The sequence below is a fragment of the Octodon degus genome, unplaced genomic scaffold, assembly GCF_000260255.1.
Source record: "Octodon degus isolate 3935 unplaced genomic scaffold, OctDeg1.0 scaffold00141, whole genome shotgun sequence".
Classification (NCBI taxonomy): domain Eukaryota; kingdom Metazoa; phylum Chordata; class Mammalia; order Rodentia; family Octodontidae; genus Octodon; species Octodon degus.
Genome location: NW_004524717.1, coordinates 4,019,954 through 4,046,704, shown reverse-complemented (window position 1 = coordinate 4,046,704; position 26,751 = coordinate 4,019,954). Strand labels below are relative to the sequence as shown.

Sequence of the window (26,751 nt, the reverse complement as noted above, 5' to 3'; positions counted from 1 at the left end):
ATTGCAGAATTTAGAACTAATGTTATGGGTCCAGTATCTGCCTATTTTATCCTATATTTCTATATAAAATCTAGGCCTAAATATAGAGCATTAATTTTTTTGTTTTCCTTTTTATTCCTTAAAATTTTTATTCGCGCACTTAATATTAAATGACAAGATATTGGTGTTCTGTTGATAAGTACAAATACATTTTTCCCGCAAAGCAACATGCTTAAGACTTCAATGCGAAGCAGTCAATTCATTGTTGTGATTATTCTGAAGTTTTTATTTTGGAGTCTGAGGTCACAAAATGACGTGTAATGTTTACAACTGGCTTTACAAATTGAGATGTTTTTATTTCTACTATTTGAGAACAAAACTGTAGGCAGTGTTCTGTACCAGCATCAAAAACCCAGAGCAAACTTTTCTGTATATAAACTGTACATAAAAACAAGGCACTATACATTTTAGGGGAGATATTAAGGTAGAAAGGTGGATTCACATAGATTCTTCGGAGTCCACGCCAGTAAGTACAAATTCTTTGTTCATTTTAGCACCGGAAGCAGCACTCAGAACCAGTCAGGCCTAACTCAGAAGGACGCTTCTGACCTGTGTGGACCTACGGCTGGGTGGCAGACCTAATCCAACAGAAGCCACTGCCACTATTGGGTAACAACCTTTTGACATCAAAAAGCAAAAATTGAAAAGTGAATACAGATTGCTTTGTTAAATACATATTTGATTTATATGGTGTTTATATAAATATATATATATATATATTTTAGAATCTACAAACTATCAAAATAACACTTTATAAAGAGAACTGCTTCAAAAAAAGAAAAATACAAAGGCAACGCCTAGTGGGAACAGAAGGGCAGGCTATAGTGGCTGCTGAGGAGTCACTGTGGAGGTCTACACGACAGACACTTTTATTGACATCACCAGCAGAATTGTGGAGAGCAAGTTTCCGAAGAGTTCTCTTAAACATTTACAAAATACACCACTCTGGGACAAGTGGTGGTGTTAATAAAGTCAGGTTTGGAAAAAAACTCCGATTTAAGAATATTTTAAAAAAGTTTCCCAAAACATCGGTTTTTCTGTGCAGTGGTACTGGGTACTGAAGGTGCCTGCTGAGGGGCCCTGGGTCTGTCCGGCTCAGAAGAGGCCTTTTGCTTTCTTGAGGTTCACTTGCTTCCAGGCAGGCAGCGCGCTGTACTCGTTTCGGGTCATGTCTAGTGCAAACTGAGGAAGCACAGGGGACACCAGGTGGCCCAGTGAGGGGATGCTTGGGTTGCTGGGGCGGCTGCCTTGAAATCCCACCCCCAGCACACCGCTTACCTCGAAGTCTTCGTCAGTGAGATAAATCTCAAGCTTTAGAGGGTCAACGCCTTCTGGCAGTGGCCTGGCGAGGAGATCAGCCAGTGGGTAGATGGTCTTACAAAGCTTGGCTAAGACGTCTTCCACCAGGGTGATCTGATTGGATACCTCTGTGTCCTGTGGGGGGAACAGAGAGAAGAGCTTTGTGTGGTCCTCCCCGGAACACATTTCACCGAGGGCTTGCCTTATGGCTGTTACCTAAAACGTTCCACAAAAGGCTCTTGGTGCTGAAGGCCTGGTTGCCAGCTGCTGGGCTCTGTGGAAGTGACTGGAAGGTGAGGGCTTTAATTTCATCTCTGGATTAACCCACTGATGAGACCAGAGTGCAGCGGGTTCACTGGAAGGTGGGGCCCAGTTGGATGATGCAGGTCCCTGGGACTGTGCTTTTGAAGAGTGTACTTCATCTCCAGCCCCTTTCTCCCTGAGGGCTTTCTTCTCCCTCTGCTTTGGGGTCACTGTGGGGCGAGCAGCTCTGTTGTTCTATGCGCACCTCACGTGCCACAAGCCCCGAGGCAATGGAGCCAGACAACCATGGACTGAGGCCTCTAACAGGTGAGCCAAAGCAAACCTTTCTTCCTTAAGTTGCTTCTTTCAGGTATTTTGTCACAGTGACGGAAAGCTGACTAAGATAACCTGTAAATATGCAGTTCTGTTCCCTCTGTACCATTCCTGTTCTAGAGCTTTCCTTCACTGGGGAGGGAACAGGGCTCTGAATACAAAGGAACTGATTAAAGGCTTATGGTTCTCTTGACTTTTCTCAACCTACCATGATGATTCTAGTAAGTCCTGTCTCAGTGCTTCCTTGTGAGTAAATTAAGGGAGAAGATTCTTGGCTTTGAAGTGTTTATAGATAGTTCACATACAGAATGTGTTTATAGATATTTCAAGGTAACCTTAATAGCAGTCCCACTCCAGGGCCGGTGAGATAACTCAGTGGACTAAGTGCTTGCTTAGGCAAGTGCAGGGACTGGGGTTTGATCCCCTATACCACAGGTTGCACCAGCCCTGCCCCTGAGTGTGCTGAGCTGGCCATTGAGACCAGATGTGGTGGCACAAGCCTGTAATCCCAGGGATGGGGAGGCTGAAAACAGGAGGATCATTGTGAGTCGAAGCTGTACAATGAAACCCCATATCAAATACATTAAAAAGGGGGGGGGGAAGCAAGCAAGCAAACAATCCCATCCTATTACCTTTTCCCCTGGCCTCATCTTTTAGTCCATAATAGGAAATTAAAGGTATGAATGTGGCTCAGTGTGGACTACTACCTAGCAGGCCTGGGGTCCTGTGTTTGATCCCAGCACCAGAAACAAAATGCACCTAGAATATTCTGGGGATAACCAAGAGCTGTCCCCAACAGACACGACAGACCAGGGGCCAAGAGGCGGGTTTGGGAAAGGCTGGCCTGCGCTTGCATATGGTTCCTCCACTCGCTGACTCTTGAGATGCAGGGCAAGTGACTGAAGCAGCTTGGCTCTTATGCTAGGAAGATGGGATAACACTAAGATGCATCATGGAGGCTTACCCTTCTGATTAAATGGGAACATAAAAGCAAAGCATCTGTGGCAGTGCCTCACACAGAGTACGCACTTGGTGGCTCTTAGTTAGCGGCGCAACTTGCTGAGGGCGGAAACTGGAGTTTTCACGGGCTGGAATCCCGCAGACCTGCACAGCACTGCATAACCTGCTGCTGGCCCCACAGCCCACAGTGAATGCACACACAGGATCGTGGCTTATGAGTTTGCACTCAGACTGCATGGGGCAGCCATGCTGCCTACAATGCCTGCAGCTTTTGGGTTTTGGGATCCCATATTTATTGTAAATAGAACTGTTTTGCTCTAAGTACAGCTTCCTGGAGCAGGTCAAATCCACTTGCTTACAGTAAGACAGATTAGAAGGGCTGGGGTGTAGCTCAGTGGTAAGGCACTTGCCCAGTACGTGCCAGACCTTAGATTTGGTTCCCAGCCCCCAGCCCCAGGGAAACAGGTTAGGTTAAGCAGCAACAGTTGCACCATTACAGAAGCTCCTTCTGTTGCTACACAGGAGTAGACCTTTGGTTTGTTTACAATTACTTAGGTTTCCTCCAAAACATACTTACATCATTTCACCCAGAAAAGCATGTTTCTCTTGCAGTGACAAAATCAAAGGGAAAACACACATCTCCCACCAAACCAAAGAAACCCTTGGCATTGCCAGTACTGGTGAAGTTAACTCACACAATTCTATACAGGTACAAGACAAGCTTCTTGTCTATGTGGTTGGAAAGTAAAACATTTCTGGATACTAACTCATATTGGTAGGCAGAAGCCATGACTGCTTCATGTAATACCAGGTGGTCAATAAAAGGCCAAAGGAGACGTAAGCAGTAACTTCTCACAAGTGAGTTGGGATATATCACACGTCCAGTTAATGAAATACATTCGTTCACCATAGGCTTATTCTGTGTCTCTTCTTGCAAGGTTAACATCTGAAACCTGAAGACTTCGGTGTGTATTATGTGAGAAGCAATCCTGCTTAGCTAACAAGATGAATAGAAAGTAGCTTCTATTTATAGTCTTCAAAGTAAGTAAATTCACCTATGGGAGAATTTAAACTCTGACAGCTACATATCCAAAAGTGCCCACATTGTTCAGTTGACTTCCTATTAGGCCTCTGTTCATTCTAGGCTAATTCTATATAGACCTGTTGCAAAGGAAAATCAAACCCATCCCATAGTGAAAAGCAGCTGGATGCTTCTCCCCCAGGGGGAGTCTGCAGTGGCCCAACAGGAAGGGGGTCACAGGGCAGGCCATGTGCTCACCATTTCTGTGATCTCAGCAATGTCCTCTCTGTGCTCCCAGCTGGGAAACATGTTGGTGAAGGTCAGGGGCTCCAGACCAGCATGGATTAGGTAAGACTTGGGGGGTGGCTTCTTGAGGTTCTTCCCTGAAGAGCAGCGGAATGCAAAGTTAGCTGACCCAGTGACCCAGTGTTCTCTGCGTCTCTGTTCAGACTTCATGCTTAACATGTGGGCTCTGAGTGGTTCATACCAATGCATGGGTGATGGTTACCTAAAATGCCACCTTCACTCCTATGCCTATCACAGTGGTGGTCTGAGTCTACTTCCTGGTCCCCAGCAAGACACTTTCAGGTCCTTGGAAGGGCTCAGGAGGCCTCTCGCTGGAGGCCTTGGGGGGTCTTTAACATCCTTCTCGTTCACCTCGAGAGGTTTTCTGATGGCCAAATCTATAGTGCACTTTAGTGGCACCAGACAGCAAAGGACAGCATTTCCTTTAATGCTGTAGCATTAACATTGGGTGTAAAGTTATAGAACATGTTATGAGATAGCTTTTCAAGAAGAGAATGAACTGTACATACTCACATATTAGGTTCATCAAAAAAATCAGAAACTTTAATTACTGTCATCTTCATTCACATAAAAGACCATGTATTTTGGGTAAATGGTATAGTAAACTCCCACGAATTAACTATGAGTTTTTTTTATGAATAGTATTATGAATATGATGTAGTAGTATTCTAAAAGATACTAAATGATGAAAGAGTTGGCATTGGCTTTTCAGCCAGTTTGGAGATTTCTGCTCTCTGATGGTGAGGTCGCTGAAGAAGGTGGTGGTCTACCTATCTCTTACCATGAGTAATCTCAAGCAGACCAGGGTTGGCGACCTGGGTGTTGTGCAGCATGCCTCAAGGGTAACAAGGTAGATGGCCTCATAAAATGAAAGAGAAAAACTTGTTCTCCTTCATTCTGGCAGCCAAGAATGTACAAATTGCAGAATTATCAAGCCTCAAAATGTCAAAGGGGGCATCTGGTTCCATCATGGTTGGTGGCCCTTCTCAGGAGTGGGAGTGTGCAGCAGGAAGGGGGGCTACCGCTCCGGGCCCTGGCCCTCACCTCTGCAGTACTGGAGCACGGTCTCCATGGCACTTTTCCGGTCTGAGGCCCAGCGGATGCGGGCGGAGCCGGTGATCTTGTTCTCAATGGGCCACCAGCCTTGCCACAGGTACACCTCGTGGTGATTGTCAACGAGAAAGAGTGCTGTGGGGAGCGAGGACAGAGCCCATCAGGAGCGCCTGCGTGGAGGCTGCCAGCTCATTGTGGCCCAAACATGAGGGATGCACCCCTCTGCTTTGTCAGAGGTGACATCTCCAAGCTCATGGGCAAAGGGGCAAACAGAGCTCCCCCCCATATCTCAGCCCTTGGAGCAGGCCCTAGGTAGAGAAGAGGCAGTAACAATGTGGCCTCTTTCTTTCCCTTGCCTCTGGGGTCTCAGTCTTTATCTCTGCTTGACCTCAGGCTGCCTATGGCTATTTGGGGGAGGTGTGGAGTGGTGGCGGGTCATGGAGGAGCTATTGCCACTGCAGGTCTCCAAAGAACATAATACAAACTGAAGCCTGCCCTCTGGTCTTTAGCATTCACGTGCATCCTAGTGCTTAGCAATGATGTGGGTCCATGGTTTTCTCCAAGAGAAATGGGCTTCAAAAAGCAAAGAAGTTCTGCTTCTCCCTCTTCATTTTCTGCCCTGCGTGCCCTCCGTCTGACTCTTACTCCACATGGCATGGAGCTCTCCCATTCACTGGCTCAGCAAACCCTGGCCTTTCCTGGCACATATTTCAGGGTTCTGGGAAAGCCACACCCTTTAAAAAGTACAAATCCATCCTGAGCTCCAGCAGGAAGAAGGTCAGGGAGCAGCGGCTCCTCTGCGACAGCTGCTAATGTCTCCAGCAGCGCGGCAAGCGCACCAGTCCAAGGCAAGGCTTTCTGGGAGAGGCCTGGGCCAACACAGCAAGGAGAGACACCTGGCTGCAGGCTCTTGTATCACAAGCTCAGGGCTGGCTGGCCGTGGACTCAATGGCAGGAGGGTAGGTGGCTTCCCCACCAGAGGAGGGCAGAGAGGCTGCTGGCTGGAGGTGGTAGCGACCTGGTAGAGACAGCCTTGACCTTGGAATCAGAATAGCCAAACTGGAGTATTTCTCTTCAGTGAGCCACACACTGTTCATGAGATAACTCAACAGGTGCCTCAACCTCCTGGCCTTAGCCACTTGCTTTCCCATGGTCCCTTGCAGCTGGGGTGTCCATGTGACATACGGCCAATGGGATGTGAGCAGAAGTTGACTGGGGGCACCTGGGAAGGTAGTTTGCTTTATTTCATGAAAGAGTGAAACACAGCTTATACTGCCCTTTCCCCCATGCCCTGCTTTTCTGTTTGAAGGCAAACATGATGGTGGGAGCAAGGACAGTACACTAAGGACCATGAAGCAACAAGTCTGAAAGGAAGGCCTGGAGAGGAGCAGGACTACCACAGATCTTGCTGTGGTCAGTGTATCCCTGAGGCCTCCAGGCCCTAGGCCTTGCCACAGGCAAACCTCCCTATGATTAACTGTCAAGGCGAAAAAGTGCTGTGGGAGTGTAAGTTCTACACGGTCGCATGCAGTTGATTTCCTTCCCTTTCCTTTGGGTGTAGGTGTGAGGATTAAGTGAGACAGCCCCGCAGTGAAGGTCTCCGCAGTGTACTTGGCAAACAGAAATCGCACAACACAGTGCCTACTATCAGGAAGGCGTGGGTGGTACCTGGCTGTGGGGCGCTGTACAGGTCCTCCTGTAAGAACGGCATGGAGTTGACCACAGAGGGTGCTCGGGCAGGGTACACAAACTCGGTGGCTGAGAAGTCCCCAGAGGAGCTGCTGAGGATGAAGAGGCGTGGTGCGAAGTTAAAACTTCCAGGATCTTTGAGAGAAAAGAGAGTAGAGCTGAAGACCACATGTACCCAACTCCAGATGACTGATGACAAAACATGGAACAATTCAAAGAATCAACAGACCTGAGAGAGCGTTTACCAGGGCTTGGAGATGGGAAAGCCTGTGTGTGTGTGTGTGTGTGTGTGTGTGTGTGTGTGTGTGTGTGTTGCCCAGGGCCTCCTGCATACTAGGTAAGCACCAGACCTGGAGGTACAGTCCCAGCCCAGGGAAGACACTATCAGTTGCAACAGTGAAAGAAGCAGTTGAAGGGGAGAGACTTACGCATTGATTATATAAAATAAAAAAATAAAATAAAATAAATTACAGTACAAAAGTTTTAATAACATTTGTAATGCAGCAGTTTCCTTATACATGAAGGCACATAAATAAGGAAAAGACAAGCAGTTAAATAAAATGTGCACAAATAAAACATTGACCAAAGTAGGCACAAATTAAACATTCACCAAAGTAGAAAAACATATAGCTAAAAATGTATCTTGTGAACCCATATGTTGTCACTGTGCGCGTGTGTAGGCATGTGTATGGCAAACAGAAACCGCGCTATGCCCACACACACAAACACACAGAGACAGACATATGCTAAGTGTGTCAGTCTTCTGGTAAACAAGTTAAATTAAAGCACTGATTAGTGTGGTGCTACCATTGGTTGTCAACCTGACTGGATTAGGAGACACTCAGGAAATTAGCAAAGCACACGTCCAGGTGTGTCCATGAGGGTATCTCCAGAGGTGCTTGGCATGTGGGACAGCACACTGAGGGGTAGCCCCACCCCGAATGTGGGGGGACCATCCATAGATGGAACAAAGGGAGGAGAAGGAAACTGTCAGCACAGGCTCTCTGCCTGCCCTCTGTCACGGTTGGCATGACATGAATGGCTCTTCTCGGCCATGTCCGTCTACTGTGATATTTCTGCTTTGCCACAGGCCTGGAGACCATGGAGCTAGCTAATGGTAGAAACACTGATGCATCTGGAACCATGACCCAAACTAACCCTTTTTAGCTTTAAGTTGACTGGTCAGGGACTTTGTCACAACACTCAAAAGCTGACTGAGCTATCTGGTCCAATTTATCTGGCAAAGAGGAAAACCAAGTAATGTGTTATGTTTACAACTGTGTTGGGAAATGTACACTTTTGTCCATCGCTGGTAAGAGTGGAACTTGGCATTAACGTTGTAGTGGACACGTGTTGATACAAGTGCCATAGTTAGGAATTCACTCTAAATAGGAATGAACACACATACTTATTTTTAAAGTTTTCTAAAGTGATTATATAATTCAGCAAACAATGGAAATATCTCCCGAGCTACAGAAATATCTTGAGTAGAGTGTGGAATCAATTCACGGAATTCTCTGAATCTACGAAGCCTAAAAGAGTAACAACTTAGGAACTTAGTCATAAGAAAGGGAAAAAGGGGTTTATGGCATAGAAAAATATGAATCCTAGGTGCATCTGAGAGACATTACCCAGGATTACTTCTTCATCAGCCTAATTCTAACAATTTCTGTCACTGGTAGGCATTATCTATAAAAGGTTGTGTCAACATTTATGAAACTAGAGAGGCAGCAACGAACAGAATGGTTGTGTAGACGAAACATCACTGTCCAACCCTCCCCAGGTGATTCACTTCTCTCTGCCCATTTCCTTATTTGTAAAAATAGGAGAGGGTTGGTTGGGGTGGGCTAGTGTAAAAAATATGTAGCATAAAAATGGTCCCTCAGATGTCAGAACTGCTTGATAAAGATTTGCTTTATTTATGCTAATAAGTAAACCCTTGCATGCCTGCACTGCATCCTGGAAGACCAAGACAGCTACGCTGTATAGCAGTAATCACCATCTTTCCAAACCGGACCAGTGACTTGATGGGCTAAAGGGGATAAGAAGGGTCTACTTCTTCCTCACACTTGCACCCCAACTCCCAGAACACTGCTGTTTTCTCAGAAGGCCGCCATTAGGTTAGCAGCTAGTTCCTAAGACACGAGGGTGCTGTGAATTGAATCCCAGTGGGAGCCTAAGTGTCAGTGCTCTGCTGTCCCCTAGGGAGAGAAACTGGCCTATCAGCTGGATGCCACACTCACCAGGCTGAATTCCAGCTATACTGAAGAACTAAGATAAAGGACCAAGAAAATTAGGTAGGATTTAAACATCTTTAGTGTAAGAAAAGCCCAGATCAACAAACTCAGAAAACAATGAATGGAGTATGGTTGGGTAGCCCAGGCCCCATGGGCCGCCGACATTTGTCACCTTTGGTGACAGCAAGATTATTCACAGGCCCAATTCATAACATTCAGCATACAACTGGGCATGAAGAAGACAACAACAAAGATGTCATCCCCTTGCTAGGCTGCATTTCCCTTGTGTGCTTAATCCCTACTCTTCGTGGACTTCCTTTAATCAACCAGTTCTATACTTCAGTCCTTTTCTCAGCTGAATTCTTCTGCTCTGTCCAAAACTGGCACCAAGAACAGGTAACACATTCAGTCATCTAGTTCCTAAAAGTGTTCCTTTGTCTCTGACATTCCTACTATACATTGAGCAGTCCTAAGTCAAAATAGTCAAAAATCCAAAGCTTTCTAAGTAGAGAAATGATACCACAAGTAGAAAAATCTCATAACTGACCTAGAATGATAGGTCCCAGTCGAAATATAGGAGCACTAAAATACTGTCTAAATCACCTTCACTATTCAAGGTATGAGACATAAATCAATCTTATATTTAGACTGGAGTGCCATCCCGAAGTATCTCATTATGCGTATGCAAATATTCCAAAGTCTGAAAAAAAAAATTTGAAATCAGAAACGCTTCTGGTTCCAAGCATTTCAGATAGAAGATTCATAGCCTGTGCTGTGTTTTCCTTCTTGCTGTCAAATGATAAAGTAAAACTGGAAACACCTCCCTAGCTGTGGAAGACTGTCGGGCAGAAGTTTCTCTGACAGCTCACTGGCTTCCACTCACCTCCTCACCAGCCATACGGATCTCCCGCAGGCTGGCTGGCCCTGGTTGGTGATCAGCCGCTTGCCTGCGGTCCCATGGATGTTTCTTTGTTGTCCTAGTGCCATCAATGGAGTTGCCTGAGCCTTCTCAATATCCACAACCTTGCTCACCTACTTTTCATGTGTTCCATCACCACCCTTTATATGGGGAGTTCTGGCTGGTGGCCACGAATGTGTAATCTCTGAATCTTACCCAACCTCAGACTCAGATATTTTACTCTTCCCTTTTCAGAGGGCTGTGTCCCTTGTTCTCACAGAGATATGTCAATCCCTGAAGGGACAAGAACCTAGGGTTTGATCACAGCTTCCTCCTCCTGCCTGCCCCAGTGGCCAGCTCATGTCATGTCACCTAGTCATCACCTCTCCAACCTGAGTTTCAGGCTTCAAGTTCACAGGCTGCTGCCAATTTTCCTGTTCACTGACTCATCAAACATCTCCTAGGTATGCATGGAGCACTGGTCCTTGCCCTCCAATCCTCCCTTTCCAGCAGTGACTCTGATGAAGGGCTCAGGGTTTCCAGCCTCCCATCAAGATCCTGTGATGTGGCCCTTTCTCACTGGCCTTCCCGCTACTTCCCAGAACCTGGCTTCTGGGCCAACTGGACAGAGTCCTGTTCCATAGGTTACACGGTGTTGTGGCTCACTGAGCCTCTTCGAATTTTCCTTTCTCCACATTACACCAGCCTCCAGGGGCCTGTGCATTGCCATCTTTCCATAAAGCTGTGTGGGAGTCTTCTGCTCAGCTTCCCTCCACTGTACCTCTTCTATGACACATAGCAACTTGTAGTTTGGATTGTAATCACTTGCATACAGCCTATTACTTACCCTCTCCATGGGGTGGTAGGCTTGGGAGGACATGCCCTAGGTTAAGCTCATTGTGTGTTGTATGTACTGCATATTGAATAAATACGTACTGAATAAACTAAAGAGAGTGAATTAAAAAATGATGGAAGGCAATGGGTGGCAACGTTACCTTGAAGCATGCAGTCGTAGGCTTTCCTGTCTCTCCTTCCTAATGCATCCCAGAATCCCAGGGGCTCAGATCCTTCATCACATTCATGTATCGTCACATTGCTGCTACTATGCAGTCCAGCTTCCAATGGGCATCTGCACGGGACAAACTCCAGTGGGTTCTTGGACACCCGGAAAGAGCCAGCAGCACAAAACTACTGAGGACTAAATCAATGGATCAGCTCACTCAGTTGTATTTTCTAACTAAAAACAATTCTTACTAAGAGTGAAAATATAATCTCTAGCGTATGAGTGTGTGTTGGAAGAGGAAGTGCTGACTTGCCCCTAGAGAGGACTATAGAATTACACAGGATAGGCAATGACAATAATCCACATTTTAACATATAACACAACACTTTTTCTATCGCTTGTCCTTTCCTGAGAGAACATACAGGTCGTGAGGAAAAACACTTGGCTTTATTCACTGGCAGGTCTTGGTCCTTCAATCTATGCTTTGCACCGAAGAGCTCACTACATATTTGCTGAATACAAAGTAAATGAGTGAATGGGTTCTTCCCTGTTTTGCTTTTTTTTCGTCCAGGTAAGAACAGTGATGGGGCCTGTGTGCCCATGGACAGCTTGCTGAGCACCACTGTGTCTCCCTTCCTGCTCCACAGCCCATAGAGCGATGCTTGAGACTGCTCTCCTGTCCTACAGCCAGAAGCTCACACGTGTTCCTTCCTCTCTCTGCCCTTGCTGTGCAGAGCTCATTCTTCCAGGGGTCACAAGGAAAGCAGGCCTTGCTAAACAGTGTTGTGCCAGGAGAGTGGGCTGTGCCACATTGTGCTTTGGTAGTGCGTGTGGCTACACAGGCAAGTTACTGAGGTCTTCCCAGGAGGTTCCTCTGGCTGCCTGTGATACCCATCTGTGTGGTGCTAGAACAGATCACAGGGCCGCCCACTTGGTCAGGTGATGGGTGGGGGTAGAGGCTGGGGGATGGGGTGGGAGTAGGGGTGACAGAGCCTTCTCAGTTCTCCATTACAAGGCTCTGGTGCACCCTCTCCCCAGGTCCTTGCTCAGTAGTGTGCCTCCTGGGAGAAGGAGAAGACTTACACTGGGGTGTTATGCCCAAGGAATTCCTGCAAGCGACCTGGCCTGTGAAGGGGCACAGTGCTGTTTTCTAATGGAAAATCTCACAGCCTTCCCAAGTGCTTCTTTAGCTTTTCCCACTCTTCTGTTTTGACAAAGCTAAGATTTAGAATTTTTGCAAGAAATTTAGAATTTGCTCTTTAAATATCACAGGATTCCAGGCTTATAACTTGACAGCTGAACTGCACCTACGAGGATGAAGCTAGTGCGTCTGTTGGGGTCATCTCCTTGGTGCTCAGCAATGCCTGTTTCTTCTTGTTGTTTTTCGAGATGGGGCTTTGCTATGTTACAGACTGGTCTCAAAACCTGGGCTCACGCCACATGCCCACCTCAGCCTCCTATGTAGCTGGGGCTCCCAGCATGCACCACCACCCCTGTTCATTGCTGCCATTTACTGAGGCAGAAGACTCCTCAGAAAGCTGCAGACACCTCACCTCAGAGGTCCTGGCTGATCTTTGGTCCCACCTACTTGGAATATCACATTCCACCCAGCTGTCCCTTGTTGATGTCATCTTGATGTGCAATAGGTGTCCATGGGTGTCCAACCCCTCCTGGCCTGCTCTCACACCTCTGGGAGACCCCTTCTGAGGACAGCTCCTCCCAGGCCCAGGATACTCACTGTTCCTTGATTTTGTTTGCTGCGGTCTTTCCCACTTCCTTGGTGTGAGCCTGCGCCTTGCATCCATGCCACAAGTAAATCAGGGCCTTGTTCACGTTGAGGACCACCATGGAGGTCCTGGACCTCAGGCTGCTGCAGTGACAGGCCACCTCTAGCAAGTTCCCTTCCACTGGCACTTCTCCTCGCACACAGTACAGTCTCCACTCACCTGCAGGGGGCACCAGCAGCACAGTTAGGACCTGAGCCAGGGACCTGAAGTGCTGCCCTAGCTGTGTCCTCAGGCAGCCACCACACACAGGGCAGGGGCTCTAGGGAGCAGGGCAGACTGGGGATCCTGCAACCTGAATTCAGCCAAACAAGGAGTGCACCTGGGCTTCCGGAAAGCCAATCATTTTGGAGTTAGTTAGAAACAGGTTACCAAAAGCTTGTGATGCAGAAAAACCTTTTCTTCAGAATTTACCCAGTAAGTCACGAAGTTCTAAAGCTCAGATTTTTTTTTTTTTTTTTTTGGAGAAAGGGTGGCCAACAAAAGATTCTAACTTATAGTAAATGAGCCATTCATTATTCTACTCTCCTCAAAAGCATGCTCTGATATCTTAATTCAAGGCAAAGTGATCTTCCAGCCTCTTCCATGCAAAGGTGGGTCCCGAGGGAAATTCCACCGTGCACTTGTGTAGTGCTGGGGGGATGAAAAGCTCATTTATCAGGCAAACACCAGGAGGTTTCCACTGGCAAAGCCATAGCTAGATGAAGACAGACTCCTTTTATACCTCCTTACCCTTAAAAATGCCCTCTGGGAGGAGAAAATCCTACGAATTCCAACCATAAAGGTGACTCACTCTGCGTGTTCTCCTCTTCCTCCTCTCGGCGCCCGGAGTGCACCACCATCCCCCCCTGGAAACACTGCAGGAAGCAGGGCGGCTCCTTCCCCTGCAGGACCTGGACCTTTGAAGTTAAACACAGCGGGTCAGAGTGCAGGGCTGGGCTTTAAAGGTCACAAGACAGTGCCTGCCTGCTGTAGGAAATCTGGAAACTACAAGGATTTCATGCACAAAAGCCAGTGATAGTACCGTTAAGCAAAAATAAAAACTGTTGCTTTCATGCTTAGGTGCATCCTTTCAAAGCATTTTTTTCAGGTCTATATTATGTCCTAAATAAAAATCAGGGTATTAGTTTGTCTTATACTCATTTTTATCATTCATTATTTTTCTTTTGTTGAATATTGTTCTGAAACATGAATAATGGCATTTTAATGCTTTTCTGTGACATGGATGTGATGCAATTAATTTAATACACTTTGAACAAAGCCCACCTCACAGCCACAAGTATGACTAATGACTTTCTTGGTTATTCTGGGGGTGGGAATGTATCCTTGGTAACCACCTGCAATGGATCGGATATTAAATGCCCCAAGCCCATGAATCAGAGGCTTGATCCCTTATGTGGCCTTACTGAAAGGAGGTGGGACCTTTAAGAGGTGGGGCCTAGTGGGAGCCTTTAAGTCATGGAGGCGTGGCCCTGAAGGGGACTGTGGGACCTCAGCCTCTTGTTTCACTTCCTGGACATGAGTGGTTTTGTTCCTCCAAGATAGGCTACCTCATCAGGGGCTGAAAAGTGAAGCTGGCCACAAACCACAATAAACCTTTTCTATTTTGAAGTCCATTATCTCAGGTATTTGTTAAGGTACTGGAAAGCTACTACACTGTCCCAGAAGTCTGCTCATGCACAGAGGGTTCTCACAGAACCTCCTTCTTCCTGTTTACATGCTCTCTCTCCCCTCTTCCTGCTCGCAGTTCTCTCCCTCCCCTCTTCCTGTTCGCACATTCCCTCTCACTTGGGGTCAGCTGTTCACAACCGATGCTAGCTGTAAGTAGACTGGCTCTCACTTTGGTAGGGCATGTCCCCTTAAAGAGGAAATGTTTTGTTGAGCTGGCAGTCGGTGCGATGGACAATAGAAAGCATTCTTTGCCAAGAATCGATCTTGGTCTGTTTTACACAAAGGCCAACCAAGTGCCATCCTGTGACAGTGTTTTATACCAAGTGTCCACAGCGTTGTTTTCAGTGGGTAGACTTCTAAACAAATAAAATGCTCAGTGTAGACAGATTAAGACTCAAAATTCTACAAATGCTTTTAAGGCATTATGAAAACATTATCCACCCATGGCCTTTACAGAAAAAAAGTGGTTGGGTTTAGCTACTCTGAGTACGTTAAAATGCAACGCTTGCTAACAACTATTTCTAAAATATGTTCCATAGTACAAAATTTGTATTACAATGTTTTCTTAGGGAAGATGATCAGTTCTGAGGACTGTAAAAGGCTGACTGCATGTGGCTCAGGGAACATTTGTCTGGTCTGTTCCCTCATGCTAGTCTTAGTCATTCATCCACTCTGAGGAAAATATTTGTATATGGTGTCATGTTTTCTCAAAACCTTAAAGTCAGCTCTTAATTACTGGTACCAAAGGATGAGATACAAGGCGTAGATCATCCAAAACCTAAAAGGAAATATCTCCATAACACTAAAGTCGGGCAGGGGAACCTGTCAGGCATTCTTTGGGGCCTGGTCATACAGAACCAGCTCTGACTGGGTCTCATTCCTGCTCTTGGGGGAAGATGGCTAATAAGTAAGTCCATACCATGACTATGTGGTTTCAGGGGGTAGAAAATACTCTAAGGAGATGAAGCACAGAAAAGGGATGGGAGAGTAAGGAGGTGTGGGAAGGGATCTGAGTAACATGGTGGGGTGGGGGACTAACTGCTTCCTGCATCCTAAGAGGCTGGGTGCTATGCTTTAAGAAATTCTTAGTTTCCAGGTACATCTGTGTGTAGGGAAGTGGCCCAGAGGGTACAAGGTCTGAGGAGAGTGTGAAAAGGTGTGTCTCAGATCATCAAACAGGCTGGAGCAGCCTGGGCAGAGGAGGAAGGGGAGGGGGAGGGGGGAGGGGGAGAGGGAGGGGGAGGAGGAGGAAGCTGGGAGATGTGTAAGGAAGGGACACCAGGAAGGGTTGGAAATGATTGAGAGTTCACTTAAATCCATGAGACAGTCCAATGTGCTCTGAAAAAAATAAGCTGGGTTGATTTTTCACCCAGTGGGAATATTCCATGTTCCATGCAGATCTCTGATACTTTCCTCAGGCAGACTGGTGTAAGTGGTGCGACTAAGTGTTCAAGGTCTCGACCCCACAGTGATCTGCAGGATGGTTCTCTTGAGTGGAACTTCCTGAGAGAAGCATCACAGGGGCCTGTGGTACCTAGTACCTGGAAAATCTCTACCAATTTTAGAAATGGGTAATGAATCTCCTTGTTGATTTATAATTCTTCAGGTATCAGTTAGGTAGAAACCTTTGGAAATACCCACTGGCCACTGGCCCTGGCTTTGTGGACTGGCCACTTGTAGATACAACATTGGCTGTGGAGGACAAGACATGTGCAGAGGCAGGTGCAGGCTGGGCAGTGCCCCTTGGAGTCGCTGAGCAGGACCTTACCTGGGCACCCCTCTCCTCATCCAGCTCCACTGTCATCAGGGCAGAGGTTCCCTTCTCACTCACAGTTGAGTGCCGACCTTGCCAAAAGAAATAGACGCATTTCTCCTTGCCGGCCACTCGGATTGAATGCTCTCCCCTCTGTCTGCTTCCCACTGCAAACACAGAAGGACAGAGGGTGAGGAGGCAGTTGAGAAACCAAAGGGACAGCAAACACTTTGTCTCACGACATGGGGCTGAGAGAGATGTGCGATTTGAGGGCAGGTAAATCACATCTCAGAAGAGGGAAGCCACCCTCTACCCATGAGCCAGATCCCCCAACTCAAGAAAAATGCTCAACAGGCCCTCCTGATCCCCAAAGGCACATGTGTGTCAACCCACAGGAAGGTGGTAGGTCCCTCCAAGTGTGTGACAAGGAGAAACTGATCCCAGAGCTGGACTGAGGGCTCACACAGGCACACGCACGTTTTCCACATTACGCCATGCTTTGGCAAAGGATTAGCTGGTGGAGGAACAAGACTGAAAACAACAGCTGGACTGGCTTTAAGTGCGAAGGAAAAAATGCAGACTATTCTGGTTTCAACAAAAAAGATGATGACAGCCTTGAAGTTTCCAAGTTTTGTCAGAAATGGAAGAGATACATTGCTGACCTATCATTACATAATCAGGGACTTCCTGCCTGTCCCCCAGGGTAGCCAGGCAGAGATGCTGGGTGTCCCTCCTGTCTGGCACCCTATGAGCACTCAACAGACATGGGCAGCAGAGGAGGCAGATGTAAGCATGGCTCTGAAGGCCATCACAGTTATCTGGCTAAATGGTCAAGCTGTGTAACACTGCAGGCTGTTCATTCCAATAAACACATAGACCAGGAAGACAGTTTCAGATAGTGATAAGTGTTATGCACAGAGTGAACGGCACCATGACACCTGGCTAGGTAAGGGTAGACAAGATTGTGTTCAGGCAACATCATTCGGAGAAGGTAGGTAAGTGGAGGCTGGTGGGAGGTCTTCTAGATCTTGGGGGCACAGCTTGAAGGTGAGAGTGGGACCCCACCTCTTCTTTTCTCTCACTTTTTCATATCCAGGCAATGACATGAACTTTCATCTCTCACCTTCCCTCTGCCATGATGTGCTGTCTTTGCCACAGGCCCAGAGTAATGCCATAGACTAGAACGTCTAAAACCATGAGCCCAAATTAACTTTTTTTATTTAAAGGTTTGTAATATCAGGTACTTTGTTATAGTAACAGGAACCTGATGAGCAAGGGGTCCACAAGAGTAAAATGTAGTTGGTGTTAACACTCATACAAATTAAAAATTAATGATAACAACAACATTCTCTGGACCTGCATGACTTTGATCTTTTTTTGTTTCAACACCACTTATGAAACTTGAGTTGTTTGGTGGAGTTTCTAAGAGGTCAGGGGCCATACTATTTGATTTTTTATCCTTTTCATAGTAAAGTACTCTTTAATAGTTTTCACAAATGAATCTCTAAATTCCTAAAGCATTTTGATAAGCAGAGTTATCTAGGAACTTGACTGTACACATCACTGCTTGAGATAGCATGAGCTCAAATCAATGAGCTCTTCCGGCTGGGCTTTCTGCCCCTGCAGAGACACACAGCTGCACCCTGACGGCCCTGGGGCAGGCCAGATGGTGACCCACATGGGCTGTCAGCACCCTCTAAGAGGAGCCTGCTCCCTCTACAGCAGCCGTTTTTCGCTCACCCTGACCAAGACGAGAGCCCCAAGCTCTGAGTTCTGTCTCATTCCTGGGTGCACTCTGATGGGGGATGAGTGCTGGGCAGCCGGACTGGCAGGCACCAAGGACCAGGGCCTCTCAGATGGTCACAGAGTGACTGCAGACGCTGGGTTGGCTGCTCTGCTTCTGCATGGACGTGCTGGCGCCTGAACACTCGTGCTCTAACTTCATTCTCTGCAGCTGGAGTCTTTCAAAGCTGTAACTTTGCTCATAAAGATACTGCTGGAGCTGGCTGTGAGATGTACAGTGTGTTTATTGGGAAGAAATTTAAAAGGGACTGCCTGGGTCATATCTTTATTTCCTAGGAGCCTCCAAGTGTGTAGTCAATGAAAATCTTGGAAACCTTAACTTCAATACACCTTTAGCCATTTATTCACTTATGGCTTCCGTTTCATTACAGCAGAGACAAGAGTGACCACGTATCAACTTATGCTGTCCCTTTGTCTTGTTTTAGCAAACATGTCTTTCCCTTTCTGCATCTTGGGAAATGCAAGTGCCTCTAAAGCCTTCCACTCCAAGCTCCTCAGTGCACAACTCCACAGCCTTGTAGACGCCGCCCCGGGCGTGCTGGATTCCCTACTATTGTCTTCATCACCACCAGCAGTGTAGATTATCACGTCTGCTTGCTGTTTGCGTCACACCAGGGAGCTGAGGTCTGGGATTTGTGTTACTCTGGCTAGGCTCACATGATCCTGGCTTCTGGCTAAAGACGGCGATTAGGCCACTGGGCGAGGAAGATCCCCCTGGACACATATCAGGCACGGCACTAAGGTCACACACTCCAGATGACATGTGACTAGGGAGAAGGCAAAGCCAGGCAGGTTGTGCTCCTTCGGCCAACACGCACAGCTTGTGAGCAAGGCCCCGGCCTCTGACTCTTCAGCCTGATGCTCTGGAACCCATGGCTTCTCCTACAGGGGAGTGGTCTCCTTGGGGAAGGGTCAGGTGCAGTTCTGATTGTGTGAAGGAAAGAGATAGATGGATAATGCCCCTCCACCTGTTCTGTCCTATACCCTACTCCTGCCTGGAAGCAGAGGTCCTCTAAGACCTTGTTTTTGCTCAGCGCTATTTAGGAAGTTTGCTGTGCTCGGTGGCTCAGCCCTGCACCTGGCTTCACTGTGACCTGGTGCCTGGCCAATGTCTATCACCCTAAATCCTGTGCTGGGGCTCAGATTCTGCCTCCCTCCTGCAGCATGAACAGCACTGCAGGGTCCCAACACACTTGGCTTTGGAAAGGAGCCAGCTTGGGCTTTAGTGGCCAACTCTGCCCCCTACTGGCAGATTTCAGACAGGTGATTCATTCTTTGTGTTCTGCTGCTCATCTGAGAAATTAGTGTAATGGGAGTCACCACGTCACACCTCACGGCCAGTGGGATGACCCAAGCTGCAGCCCAGCGCTCTCACCACACCAGCCCACCCTGCTGGTGATGCCTGTCTAGTGGCTTCCCAGTGGGGCCTCCACACTGCTGGCAGAGCCCACGTCAAGGGACTCGCTCTCCTCATTCCCATGGTGAATCTTCCCTCTCCTAGGCTTGCTTCATTGTCCTTACACTACACACCACCTGGAGGCAGGGTCTGACCTCTTCAGTCCCTCCCAGAGGGTGTCCCAGGGTCAGTGCTCAGTGAATGATGTCCACTGGCTAACACACTTATCTCTGATAAATCAGGAAAAAGAAATCAAAGGGTTCTCTATTGCAAACACTGGTGCTTCCTGAGGCTCCAGGATGGCACTGCAAGGTCAGTAAGCTTTTTAGTGAGGTGAGTCCCAAAGTCATAGCATTGTGATGGGAGCGTTCTCCTCCCTCGTGGGGAGCACTGTGGACCATGGCTACCACTCGATACAGAAGTGGACCCAGGCTGCAAAGTGCACAGGGCCCACCTTCTCTTCCAGGCCTCCAGTGTGAAACAGCGAACTAGAATACCTCAGAATATCCCACCTACAGGAACTATGAGGAGTCTGACCCACAAAATGTGGCCAGTGCTCCCATAGCCACAGGAAACAGATCCTTATTTTTGTTCTACAGTGCTGGGGATTGTTTTAGGCCAGTGCTCTGCCACTGAGCCACTGCTCCAGACCTCTCACGTTGAAAAACATACACAAATCAACCTCTTAGTGTATTTACTAAAATGTAACATCACCATTTTGGTCCCCCTTTAAGTCATCAAGATGTAGTCTATTCAGTGACTTCTTGGAGAAGCACACAGCTAAGTGATCACTTGGAGGCAGACTGCCACCTTCCTGGAAAACCTGTGGGGACTGGACAGGGGACTCAGTGAGGGCCTTGGAAAAACCTACAGTATCAGGTTTGCTTTCTGTCAGTGAGAACCAGAGACCTGAGACATGGTGACCTTAGGAAGGGAGGTTCCTGCCTCACTGCCTGTCTGTGGAGCTTGTTAGGTGGGCCTGAGTGGTATATAGCTAGCTCACCACCCGGCATGCGTGCCATGGGGGCCCCAGGACACAGTGAGTCCTGCTCCCCAGCCCTGCTCTGCACAGAGAGACAGAAGTGTCACTGACCTGCGGTGCTCACCATGTACTTCCACTTGACCACATAGGCATCGCCCTCATGGAACTGCCCAATGCTCTGCTTCGGAAGTCGGCTGTAGTCAAACTCCAGGATGTGCCAGACATCTACGGAGACGCTAGCAATCTCAAACTGCCTCCTGTCATCGCCTTCCACCAGGCCATAGCCACGGCCAACGTTTACCCCATCCAAGATGGTGCCGGCTATCACCTGGGGCAACTGCGCCATCCTTGTCACATCGTAGGGCTTGACGTCGGCCCTGGGATCTTCCTGCAGGGGAACATACGAATGTGTGTTCAGTGGTCTCTCACTCTAGTGTGCTTAGCTACATGCCCGACCTTTCTCCCTTCCTTTCGTTTTCTTTTATTCTCTCCCTTCCTTTCCCTCCTCTCCCTCTGGGGGCCTCACCCATACCACCTACTAGGCAAGCATGCTGCCCCCAAGGCAGAACCCCAACAGCTCTGTTTTTACTGTCATGGGGAAGAGTGGAGAGGGCAGCTTTTACACTCTGCCTTGGGGTTGCTGACTGCATTTAGAGGGAGGCCTGAATAACACTGCGACAGCAGTGGGTTTTAGGATGTAATTGGAAGTCCCTTTGCTCTTTTAGTGGTGCATGGTGAGAAGCCTCTGACCACCCTGGCACATTCTGCTGGGACCCACACCGAGCTCTAAGCACTGGAATACCTTCTGTTGAGTAAGTTCACTGCTGTTCTTCTCAGTAGGTCGCTTCAGTTCAGTCCAATCAAGAAATTTCTCTTTGAACAAAATAGTCTCGTTGTGTTCTGTAAGTCTCCCAAATATTGCCCAATCAGGCCGCCCTTGTCCTTTTCTGTGGAGCAGAAGGAGACATGAAAAGAACACAGTGCAGTCATTCTACATGAAGACAAAGTGTTTAAAACATGGTAGCTGGGTGTGGTGGTGCACACCTGTAATCCCGGCTGTCCAGGAGGCTGGATAGAAGGATCAAAAGTTGGAGCCCAACCTTTGACAGTATGGGGATGCAGCTTAGTGTGAAGGTCATGGGTTCAATTCCTACTATTGCCCTACCTACCAAAAACCCAACAACAATGACAATGTGTAGTTATTGAAAAATATGAAAATATTGTATGAGTGGTATATAGAATGAATGACTTATTTTCACTTATTTTACCAATTAAGTGACATTGTATTGTTTTAGCCAGGAGCTTTGCAAGGCTTTGTGTCAGTGTAGTTGGTGTGTGACATGAACCATGTTGGGCCTAAGCGTCACTTGCATCCTAGAAAATTCTTATTTTTCAGATTTTCTGGGCTGGCAAATGTTTATCCTACTTGCTTACTATGCCTACCCTAGTCACCTGCAAGTGTCACCAGGGGTCCTCTGGTTAATCAACAGAGAGAAGGGTGCTTGCCCCAAATCCTGTATGCTTTTTTGTTCTATTGCAACAGAGCTCTCCAGGACAGGCAGAGTCTCCTGTTACACAATGGACACACTATGCTTTCATCTTGTGTAAAGAGATTTTTCACACACTTGTATCAGGCAGGGAAGGCTCCATAATACAGGAGGTCTGATATAGTCCCAGGATTATAGGATTGGACACTGCACCAAAAACATCATTTAGAAAACAGTCTACCTGAGAAAATGCTTGCTGCAGAGGGCACAGCCCACAGCATGACAGGCAGGTCCTTCTCCTCCAGATCAGTCCTTGTGCTGTGAACTGGGACTGCAGTGCCGCTGTCCCAGCTGACCAAGCTGTGCTTCTCACAGCTCCACCAGGCCCACACTATAGTCTCCACCTATGTGTTCAACACCACATTTTCCAACATCGCATTAAGAAGGCATCCTGTTTCTAAGGGAACTGAGCCAATAAAGCACAGAATGCAAATACTTCTACCCTGCTGTAGGGAGAGCAGGGAGACGACTGCGTGGGCTGTCATGGAGACACGGCTGCCTTTGGTGTAAGGGTCTGTCCAGCTCTGTCCACACTGCACTTTGGCCCAGGGCTGCAGGATTACAGCTGGCGGCTGCCGCCTCCTCCTGTCAGGAAGGGCTGGGTGTATAGTTTTGGCTGCCCCTAGAAGTCCTTGGGGAGCTTGTAGGACACACTGACACTGAGTGACACTAGGGCTGGGCCTCGCATGTGCGTTTCATTTTTTAAGTTCCTCTATGGAATCTGTTGCAGAAATGCTGGTGACAGTGAGTGAGGTGGCCACTCACCCACGCGCAGATCTGTAATCATGTCACCCTCAAATATAAGTTAACCATCATATTGATTCTACTCTCCAGTGTCATTTTACTATAGTAAATAAAATAATCTAGCTTTCCTTCCTTACAACCCTGGTTGTTACTTCTAATGTTAAATGGGCATTTGCTTATGAAGGATTTGAAATTTTTATCACACTGACATAATTTTCACTTTTAATCATTCTGGAAATAAAATGATAAGAAATCAGTAATTTAAATTTATTTATTTATATGTATTTAGTACAGGGTCTCATTACATAGATAAGACTCATAGTGATCCTCCTGTTTTCAGCCTCCCAAGCACTGGGATTACAGGTGTGTGCCACCACACCCATTCTCAATCGCCATCTCAGTGTGTCCCGGGGCTGGGGCCGGTATGGCACACCAGGGATTGAACCCTGGCTGCTGTGCTCTGCCTAAGCAGGCACTTTAGTCCACCGAGCTATCTGGCCAGCCCTAGTAATTTAGTTTTAAAGCAAGAACCTAGGTAGGAAAGTTGAAATTTGAATACAATTCTATGCTGTATAGAGGTACAACTATTCTAATTTATTATATGGTACAAATAGAAATCATTTTTTGAGGGGTCTAGTGGTTAAAAAAGCAATACTTCTTTGGAGGTAATAATTCTTTTTGTCCCCATGAACATATTTCTTACAGTCTGTATACATTCTACTGATTTGCCAATACAATTTTTTTTTTTTTTTTTTCAGTCTGTCCTGGGGGTGGAGCTGGTGTGGCATGTGGTGCTAGAGATGAAACCACGGTCCCTGTGCTTGCCTAAGCTTGCCTAAGCCGGCGCTTTAGACTGCTGCACTATCTCGCCAGCCCTGCCAATACAAATTTTAAAAGCCCAGTCAGCTATAGAGAATACTAAAAACGTAGTCATTATTTCAAAAGCATTTCCTCCTCCTCTGTTCCACCTCAAGAAGCATAAACAGCATCCCCTGGCAAAAGAATCCTGAGACACTACGTGGTAGAGGAATGAAATTAGAAGGAAACAGGCCACTTCTGCACCTTCAGATCAACTGGCAGAATTCCAGATCCTAGGAAGCTTTTCAGGGTGTAATTTGTTTAAACAGTTGCTGCTTGTTTGCTGCAGCAGCACCTGGAATGTGGCAAGGGGCATCTGCCATTCGCTTCAAAAAATTAAGTGTGACACAAACAGCTTCCTGCAGACTACAACACATCTGCATTTGATTGGTAGAAGTGAAAGAAATGCTCCTTTTGTGACTATTCATGGCCCATACCGTGGAATCTTTTATGACACTAAAACCTTTACATAAAGAGCAATAAGTAGACTGTGTGGGAAGAACCAGGCTTGTAAGCCAAGCCTGCTCGCTCTGCCATATGCTGCCCAGGCTGCAGGCGTACCTGGGAATAAGCTGGTTGCATTCTCCAGGGTCCAGCGGGTTGATGTCACAGTTCTCATAGTCAAAGGTTCCATTCCATAAGTGTTTTGCCAGCTGAAATGCTATTTTTCGTTGGGCCAAGGTGACTTCTTTCCCATGCCACACGTAAACTTCACTACCAAAATCAAACACAAGGACCTGGGAAAATGGAACAAGAATTTGTTAGCTTTAAGGACCTGCCCCTGGTGGATGGGTCTGCGAGGCCAGTGAGGGAGATGGGTCATGGTAATACGGTTCCTAGACAGACAGTCACTACAGAAAGGTCACACAATCTAAGCTGTGCCACGGCCTTGTGGGGTGATTTCCTCCTCACTGTCCTAATGCTCAAGTAAACTGCTCCTCCTCTGAACTCATAATCACTTATTATGGTTTAATTCTAAAGGGTTCCTGTTTGAAGCACCGATTGGGGTCTGGTTGGCAGCTTCGGGGCTTTCGCCAAGTGCTCAGATCACGAGGATCCTAAGTTAATCAGTGCCTTGCACGGCATCCTTGGCAGGCAATGGAAACTCAGGAGATGAGGCCTAGCCAGAGGGCATGGGTGATCTTGGGGATTTCTCCCTTGTCCTTAGCCCCTTCCTCTCAGTCTCCAAAGTCATGGAGCCAGCTGACCATAAGCTGAAACCTCTGCAGCCATATGCCAAATAAACCTTTCCTCCAGTAAGTGGTTATTCTCAGGTATTCTGTCACAAGGACAGAAACCTGGCTAACACACCCATTATCTTTTTACCTTCTTTCCTCCCTTGCCCCCGCTTTTCCCTCCATATTAGTTCTTTTATTCATTTAACATGAATGATATAGGTCACTTCATAAATGCCAGGTACCGATACATGTCAGAAATCATTATCCTCCTCTGAACAATTCCAAGAGCCTCAAGGGCAGGAATCATAACATACTTCTACTTCTTCTAGGGGTTTGCTGAATGAATATATGGACATAATATTATCACGTCTGTGCTTTATTGGACTTTTTCTTCTTAAAATAATTTTTTATTTCAGCAATCCTAATTCTACTTAATTCTAAACTAGGCTCAATGCCACTTTCTTTTAAAAATTAGTCCTCACTACTTCATTGTCTGTGATTTTATTCCATCTAAATGTCTTCCATAGAAGACAGTAGAAAAGAATCACATTACTTGGAATATCCGTATTATACATACACCCATTTATCTTTGCTGAATGTTGCGAACTAAAAATATTTTACTTACAAAATTCAAGAGATAGGGCTAAATAACACATTTTGCCTAAAATATGTCTTCCATGATCTATGCCATCCCTGGACAACATTCTGATGTCGCGCGCGCGCACGCGCGCGCGTGTGTGTGTGTATGTGTGTGTGTGTGTAGGGTCTCACTATGCAGCTTGGACTCAGTGATCCTCCTGATTTCTGCCTCCATAGTACTGGGATTCTAGGCATGTGTCACCATGCTCAGACTCCACTGCTGGCTCAGCGTGCTCAGGGTCAGAACTGGTGCAGCATGCAGGGCCAGGGATCGAACCCTGGCCCCTGTATTTACCTAAGCAAGTGCTTAGTCCGCTGAGCTATACCACTGGCCCTAACATTCTGATTTCTGCATTAGTATCTCAAATGGAAGTAATGGGAGCTTCAGTGTCTGACTAACCCTTCTCTGTACACTTCCTATCCATTTTATTGGATACCTCTAGGCAGAATGCTCTAAGTGTGTTGTCCTATTCAAGCACTGTGATGGTTAATCTTGACTGTCAATTTGGCTGGTTTGAGATGTGCCTGGGAGACTGTAAATCATGCTGTGGGTGTGTCTGAGGGCCCAGGGGGCATGACCCTGGGGACCATTTCTGTTCTCTGGCCCCTTTCTCTCTGGTTTTTCCTTGCTTACTCAGCCTTCCAGTGACCATGAGGTGAGCAGCTCCCTCTGCCAGGCTCTTCAATTCTGATGTTTCTGCCTCAGAGCCAGGTGGCCATGGATTGCAACCCCTGAACCCATGAGTCCAAACGAATTCTTCCTCTGGGAAGTTGCCTATGTCAGGTGTGTTTGCCTGGCAACAAGAAAGCTGGCCACTCCAAGCATCGTACCTCTTTTGGGTGCAAAAGGGAGCACTTGGGAATTCTACCCCAGTAATCATTGTCGGGGACGAGCTTGTCATCCATCAAACGGTAAACACAGTTTGTCTCTATGATGGCCGCCTCGTACAGCTCGTCTTCCTTTGGGTCGCCAGCAGCTTTGGGGCCAAAACAATAAGAAAGCATCACATTGTATGTCAGAAAGCAGCTGGTTTAGAAGAATGTACCAAGGGACAGAAAAAGGACATTCAAGGCGTCTCAGTCTCTTAAACACAGAACTCTTACATTGGTAACTGGTTTGGCCACCCAGGAGCTTCCAGAAGTCTTTGGCTACATGAGTGTGTGTATTAATTCCTTCTTCAATGGTTTGTATATAAGTCGCTCTACAACCAAGTTCCCTTTTTGTCTGAATTAAAGTTGCAAGTTCTGAGGCCTAAATAAGAGAGAGAGAGAGAGAGACAGAGAGACAGAGAGAGAGAGAGAGAGAGAGAGAGAG

At 47.1% G+C, this 26,751-nt stretch overlaps 1 protein-coding gene across 17 annotated transcripts in view; it reads right to left on the bottom strand.

The window, feature by feature from the left end:
- Positions 1 to 237: 237 nt before the first annotated feature.
- Positions 238 to 26,751, bottom strand: part of Svil (supervillin) — a 171,241-nt gene continuing 144,727 nt past the window's right edge. For 16 of the 17 annotated variants that reach the window (XM_023701808.1, XM_023701811.1, XM_023701802.1 and 13 more), the window contains 14 exons: positions 26,541 to 26,688; positions 26,268 to 26,413; positions 24,181 to 24,356; positions 21,273 to 21,417; positions 20,582 to 20,858; positions 16,305 to 16,456; positions 13,659 to 13,764; positions 12,820 to 13,027; positions 11,074 to 11,207; positions 6,923 to 7,078; positions 5,246 to 5,389; positions 4,154 to 4,278; positions 1,318 to 1,473; positions 238 to 1,221 (listed from right to left, as the gene is read on the bottom strand). In XM_023701808.1, the coding sequence (XP_023557576.1) occupies positions 1,135 to 1,221; positions 1,318 to 1,473; positions 4,154 to 4,278; positions 5,246 to 5,389; positions 6,923 to 7,078; positions 11,074 to 11,207; positions 12,820 to 13,027; positions 13,659 to 13,764; positions 16,305 to 16,456; positions 20,582 to 20,858; positions 21,273 to 21,417; positions 24,181 to 24,356; positions 26,268 to 26,413; positions 26,541 to 26,688 (2,160 nt within the window). In that variant the 3' untranslated portion in view covers positions 238 to 1,134. Of the gene's footprint in view, positions 1,222 to 1,317; positions 1,474 to 4,153; positions 4,279 to 5,245; positions 5,390 to 6,922; positions 7,079 to 11,073; positions 11,208 to 12,819; positions 13,028 to 13,658; positions 13,765 to 16,304; positions 16,457 to 20,581; positions 20,859 to 21,272; positions 21,418 to 24,180; positions 24,357 to 26,267; positions 26,414 to 26,540; positions 26,689 to 26,751 lie in introns of those variants that run through there. The other variant, XM_023701810.1, reaches the window with a different exon arrangement.